Below are 6,940 nucleotides of genomic sequence, written 5' to 3' on the forward strand. Positions count from 1 at the left end.
AAGTGTTGGGCTACATTTGTAACTCGGAGGGGGTACAAAATGTAACCAAGTGGACCTGTAAAGGGTCCATTTGGCTACATTTGTAGCCTCTCAGAGCAGCCAGAGTCAGAGGAGACGCGTCGCACAAAGACCAGGCAGACAGAGAGAGAGAGAGAGAGAGAGAGAGAGAGAGAGAGAGAGAGAGAGAGAAGAGGGGGGGGGGGGGAGAAGGAAGGAGGAGGTCTTGTAACTCCAGTCTCCGCCTCCAGACACAGTGGATCATCTCGCATTCCTCCTTCTACACAGACAGCCCCTCACGTTGGAGAATCGAGAGAAAGAGAGAGAAAGAACTGAAGAAGAAGAAGACAGAATCACAGACACAGACGGGCACAACAAGAAAAAGACACGGAGAGCTAAAAAAAACCGAACCATCATGGCAATGTTCAAAACGCCTGATATCTCCGACCGATCATCTCCACCGTATTCGACCACCTCCTCCAGCACCTATTCTACCACCACCTGGGCTGCATGCATGGCCACAACATCTACATCCACCAGCACCACCACCACCAGAGACACCGACACCGTCCAGCTGCTACCTGGACCGCGGTGGATACGCTAAGAGAGAATGAGGGTCATCTTCACCCAGAACGCCGGTCTCGTCGCTGCTTTCTCGGGATAGAGATTAGATCATATAATAGGAGAGAGGGGCTTCAATGATGATGACGCCTTTTAGTTGACGCTAGGAGTCACAGTGATGTTGTTTTTTGAGACGATACTATTAAAAGAGGAGTCACAGTGATGTTGTTGGCAGCGGTTTTAAGACGATATACTGAGTGAGACAAGACGACAAAATGAAATGTGAATGACCCAGAGAATACCTTAACCCGACGACTAGACTACGAGATCATGCCAATCCTCTAGAGAGAGAGAGAGAGACGAATAGACCGAGATTTTTTATCTTGGGGCTACAGTTTTTTTGGGGGGTTTCTTTTAATCGCTTATTATATATTTTTATATTTTTGGATAGAGTTCCTGTATACAATATAGGATACAATGTATTCCGCTTCCGACATGCATTATTGCCCTGTCTGAAATCTGAATACATGATAGTCGTTATTACGCGTTTATTAGCCTCTAAACTCTTAATAATTAGATACTGTAGCCATTATGTATCCGGCTTTTATAGACCGATAATAATAATAATGTCTTCTTGATGACTTTTATTTTGTATACTATTTAATCTTGACACTAATCGCACAGCAGCAATACAACAACAGAAAAACATGGTGAGGAGAATTCTCTGATCTGATCACCTCTGCTCTGAAAGCATGATCGAAGAGAGTGATCGATTATTGAGACAATCTGGAATGTCTAGTTTCCATGTTTATGATAATAATAGTCTAATATGACTATAAGCTCGCGTTATTAGCCTATTCCTTGTAATTTATTTATTTATTGATACTATTATTAGGCCTATAAGTATTATATTATCAAGTTGTTATAAAAGTAGCTTTTAGTTGGAGATATTTAAACAGTGGGAAGTGAGTTTTAATTTTTTTAAATAGCCTACTTTTTTTGTATTTTTTTTTTTTTGTATTTTTTTTATTAAATAGCCTATACTTCCCTAGAGAGATGGAAACATCTTGTCTCTCATCATCACCCCGCCGGGGGGGACTAGTATCACCATCATCCCGGTCTGGAGCCAAACAACAAGCCCCCCAAACCACCTCATCATCAGCGGTCCTCCTCAGACCGGCCGCAGGGGGGGCTCTCTCCCCCTCCCCTCTGACCCCTGCGACCCCCCGACCTGCCAGCAGCGGTTCTTCTCCCCCGACGACCCCCGAGACCCCGGAGGGAGGAGGAGGAGGAGGGAGGAGGGTGAAGAAGCACCACCACAAGCACAACCTGAAGCACCGCTACGAGCTGCTGGAGACCCTGGGCAGGGGCACCTATGGCAAGGTGAAGAAGGCCATCGAGAGGCACTCCGGCAGAGAGGTGAGTCAGAGTGAGACACTTGAGAAAGACCACAGGCACAGGGTTCTCAAACTTGGACTTTGGTGGTTCTCAAACTTTTTCAAGTCAAGGACCCCCACATTTTGGGGGTCCTTGACTTGAAAAAGGTTGAGAACCACCAATTTGGACCCCCACATTTTGGGGGTCCAAAGTCCAAGTCCAAAGGCCACCAATTTGGGGCCCAAATTGATATGTATTTGGCCACGGACCCCCCACCTGTAAAGGTTTTACCAGGGACCCCCAGAAGAGAAGACTTATGTTGCGAAAAATCTAAATTATTCAACATTTTTGATGTTTTTCTAAAATCTTGCCAACATATAAATGGATAAAGTGGTTAAAATGATTGTGATGCTGTGTTAACTACTTTTTGCTGGGGACCCCCTGGAACCTCCCCAAGGACCCCTTGGGGGTCCCCGGACCCCACTTTTAGAACCAATGGTTTAGGGGGTCCCCCAGCTAAATGAGTTAATATAGCCTCAAAATCAGTTTAACCACTTTTTCACCATATTTTGAATAATTCAGATGCAAATACAATGGGGAGGGGGGGGGGTCCTTAACATGAAAAAGTTGTGAGAACCACAGCTCTTAAAACATCTGTAAACATCAGTCACGGTGACAGCAGGGCCCTTTTAGGTCCACTACGCCTGTAATTCAGGGCCCATACCATTCGAAACGCCCTTCTGTGAATCATCACACTACAAACAACGCTGGCAGTGTCCAAAATAACTACTTTCTTTGACAGAGGCGTGTGTCTCATTCCCCCTCTGGGAATTCCCCCGTGTTTGCTCAAAGGCCCCTAGGGGGCCATGGGAATCTCTGCCGCACGCGCTCACTGTCCCCCCAGCGGGGCCTGTATAGCAGCGCGACCGACCGACCGACCGGACGCGCCAGTTTGCAGATGTTTAAACCCAGACCACTGACTGACCCCAATGTTACACATCATTGAAGCCGGCTCCAACAGTTCCTCAGTGGCTGCCCACTCACTCACTTCACTGCACTCACTCACATGGAAAAATTGTCCCAGAAATACACTGTTGTGCATTGCAGGAACGGATAAAAAGCCTATTTATAGATAAAACTCTGTCTTTCAAAATACAGAAGAGCTGACTTGCTCGGTCTGTGTGTGTGTGTGTGTGTGTGTGTGTGTGTGTGTGTGTGTGTGTGTGTGTGTGTGTGTGTGTGTGTGTGTGTGTGTGTGTGTGTGTGTGTCAGTCTATTGCACCATCTTTGTCTGTTGCAGTGGGTGCTGCTACTCCATCAGGGTGACTTTGCCCTTGGAAGTCTAAAGTTCTGCATCTAAAGCCATGAGCTGTCCTTGCAGTCAGACCTGCACAGCTACAGTACCTCTTCCAAATATTTCCATGTGTGGCAGAATCTGACCCCTGTGTGCCCATTCTGGCAGAGACAGAGGAACTTTCCATCTACTGAGAATGTTGGGGGGGGGGCACTTAGTCAGGGCCAACAAGGTCAACCCTTGGATTTATGCACAGTAAACTCCTTGAGTGTTAATGTACCCACAGTACCCCTGGTATCCATTTAGCCCTGTCATTGTAAATGAAATATTTCTAAATCTTTAAAATTGATGTTCTTTAAATTATGGAGACCACCTTAAACCACCATTGGTTGTGTTGTATCAACATACTCTACCATACATGGTTAAAGTAACATGTTGTTCACCAAAAAAAAAAGGTTATGGGTTGCAGCTTTAAATTGAGACTTGGGGTTTTGCAGTTTTAGGGCTCCCTCTAAAGGCTTGGTTCAATGCCTTGCACTTACAGCACTTTGATTCCCAGATCAAGTCTGCAAGCACTTTCCTTCCAGAAGACAATTGTGAAATAGGCTCACATTAATGAATGGTTTATGTACATCAACACAAATGATTTACCCTGAATAAAGTACATGACATGAACCCTAGTGTCCCTATTCTGGGCATGTCATAGTAGGCAAACATTCTTCAAAATAGCAGATCTTCAAGCTCACAGCACGCCACATTGCGATGCGTTGTGTGAGCTTGTAAATCGGATATTTTCCACGAAGAGATTTGGTGTAGAGGGAACAAATTATGGGGCCAAGTACAGACTACTGGGGTACACTGACTGGTCAATAAAGTGTATAATAAGTGGTTCAGATCCAGCCTATCATTCCTGTCATGTTTTTTTGTCATTACAACATAGACATTATTTATTGTAGTGTTTGCTGTAAGGATTATGTTACAGGCGAACAAGAGTTTTGCATGCATTATGGGATGTATATTAACTTTTCTAATATACAATGTTTATAAATATTGCAGTAAAGCAGACCCATGTTGTGAGTTATATGATCGATTTGAAAAGTTCCACAAAAGCGTATTTTTCCAACGACAAATCAGACTCATTGAGAACACATGCGAATACACCCAAACTCTAATATTGTCTAATAAATTCCAGATTGTATCGTTAAACCCTGAGCTCTAGGAATCACTAGGCTAATCCCTACATTCCTTGTCCTTATCTGCAGCAGTGGTCCGAGCTTAACATTCTGACTTCTAGGGGCTAAAACCTGAGACGAAATGGGACGCCAGTAAAGCTTAGGCCCCATCTCACACCAGTGGCGTTTGAGGATAAGGGGGGGAGCAGCTGTATATTTGAGTTGAATCTTATCTTTAGGGAATCAGTGTCTCGGTACATAGGGTCCCAGACAGGGCTCTTGGGCACGTGTTGCTATGGTTTACCTGACCCCTGACCCGGTCCCTTGGTGTTCATACGGCAGATATAGCAGCGTGGTGGTGAGAGGGTTGCGCAACCGCCGTGGCTCTGCCACTGTTTGTTTTCTGTGGCATGCCGGCAGCTGTCTTCCACTTAGGAAACGAGAAGAGCAGACGGCGCATCAGGTATGAGTGACTAGAGAGAAAGTGAGGGAGCTGAGAAAGTGTTTGTGTACGGTCGGGTACACTCTGTGCTCGTGAGGAGCTGGTTTAATGGACTTGACGGAGATTGATTAACCTCATTTTCTATGATATGCGAAACATTCTGTGAAAAATATCAGATCTACAATCTAACAGCTTGTACATTAACTATTTTCAGTGAAGAGATTTGGTGTAGAGGGAAAAAAAGGAGGGGACCAAGACAAGTATAGACTCCTGGGGGAACCCAGTCAACGAAGTACGTACTGGTTCAAGTGGATAAATGTGCACATGTTCCGTGCGTCAGTGAAAGTGTACGTGAGGCATGATCTATATTAAAGATCTCCTATTTTCGGCGAGTGACACCGTCACACGACGACAGAGCACACAGATAAAGCATGAGTGAGTGCCTGCTCTCTCTAATCTGTACTGCCACATGCTGTGTTCCTTGGCAAGATGTGCCTGGAAAGCTAGCAGAAGGGAATTTAGTGCATGCCGGGTCGGACAGAGATGCCTTGGAGGCATTTCCCTGTGTATCTGCTCCACACGTGCACGCGTCGCCCACACGTTCTGAGTGTGCTGACAAGCAAGGTGGCAGCATGGTTTTGCATGTGTGTTGTTGGTGACAGGGAGATACAAGATGAGTGCTGTGTTTGCCATGTAAGATGAATTGAGTGGAAAGATCGGGGTGACAGGAGGGCCCCCCGATGGACAGTGACACATGAAAGGCCATCCCCGACCGACAGGAAATGAGATCGGAGGGGACAGTTAATATCCTGTATGGGGAAAGGGGGAGGGGGGGGTGGGTGTGCAAGGAATCCCACCATAACAAGAGGGGGACATGGTGTCAGTTAAGGGGGATGCAGACAGAGTTACATTAATATGAGCTTAAAGCACTAGATTACATCACTCCCCAACAATGGATTCACAGGGGAGGACTGGAGAGGAGAGGGGGAAAAACACTGACATTCCTCTGCTATGTGTGGCTGCAGCTGAAGACGTTTTAGGATTTCTGGCTCCGGTTGAGAAGATATAGTTCTCTGGAATAGTTGAGGGCTCCTCTTCCTCCCACACACGGACTCTCTCTCTCTCTCTCTCTCTCTCTCTCTCTCTCTCTCTCTCTCTCTCTCTCTCTTTGTGTTGTTTCTTTCCCTCTATTTCGCTTATCAGTCTCTGGCCTTTTCTCCTGCTCTCTCTGTGTGCCCCTTTCGCTGTCATGCTCGCTCGCTCTTCATCATCACCACCAACATAACTTGAACACGATCTCCAGGGGGAGAGGAGCCAGGTGGGGTGAGCTCGCTTGTGATGGATACCTCATCTATTTTAATGGCCTGAGAAAAGCACCGGCCGATGTCAGGCTCTAGTGAAGCGAAGCGCGGACTTTCACTTCAAACAAGCCCCTGTGTTGCATACATTACAGAGCTGGCATGGCTGGAGGAGGGGAGGGGTGAACTTAGACCTGCTGGTCTCTTACCTGGCTGGCGTAGTCGGCAGGACTGTGCCTGTTTGCTGTGAGTGACAGTAATATCGGGCTGCGCTCGGGGATGAGCAGTGCCGATGGGACCAGCCAGCTGGCCGGCCCGGCGGGGTAATCTGCAGTCCTGTTTAATGATCCACAAAGGGGGTCGTCAGGGCAGGAGGAACATGAGCACATATCCTCGCTGTCGAGTGGAAAACTTGTAAGTCCAAAACTGTTGGTGGGGCGGCAGTGGCTCAGGGGTATAGTGGCCGGGTAGAGTGAACTGGAAACCGCAAGGTTCCCAGTTCGATCCCGGGCTGGGGCGCTCCCCCAGAGTTAGTGTCGAAGTGTCCTTGAGCAAGACGCTGAACCCCTAATTGCTCCCGATGAGCAGGTTGGTGCCTTGCATGGTTTCCTCCACCATCGGTGTATGAATGTGTGTGTGAATGGGTGAATGGCACAATCAATGTTAAGCGCTTTGGATAAAAGCGCTATATAAATGCACCATTTGTTCAAGCTCGTTGTGAGCTTGTAGATCAGCGATTATTGCTACATTTGTGTCATACAGTAGGGCATTAATTCAGCATGGGGAAAAAAAACATACA

The 6,940-nt window shown here is 46.8% G+C and overlaps 1 protein-coding gene across 2 annotated transcripts in view; it reads left to right on the top strand.

The window, feature by feature from the left end:
* Window positions 1-281: 281 nt before the first annotated feature.
* The window catches only part of nuak1b (NUAK family, SNF1-like kinase, 1b), a 28,660-nt gene continuing 22,001 nt past the window's right edge, over window positions 282-6,940 (top strand). For both annotated transcript variants that reach the window (XR_013933722.1, XM_080437121.1), the window contains exon 1: window positions 282-1,977. Coding sequence is in view for 1 of the 2 variants with exons in the window: in XM_080437121.1 (XP_080293247.1) it covers window positions 1,615-1,977 (363 nt within the window). In the remaining variant the exon portion in view is untranslated. The remainder of the gene's footprint in view (window positions 1,978-6,940) is intronic.

Source organism: Gymnoscopelus braueri, assembly GCF_963280865.1.
Source record: "Gymnoscopelus braueri genome assembly, chromosome: 9".
Taxonomy (NCBI): Eukaryota; Metazoa; Chordata; class Actinopteri; order Myctophiformes; family Myctophidae; genus Gymnoscopelus; species Gymnoscopelus braueri.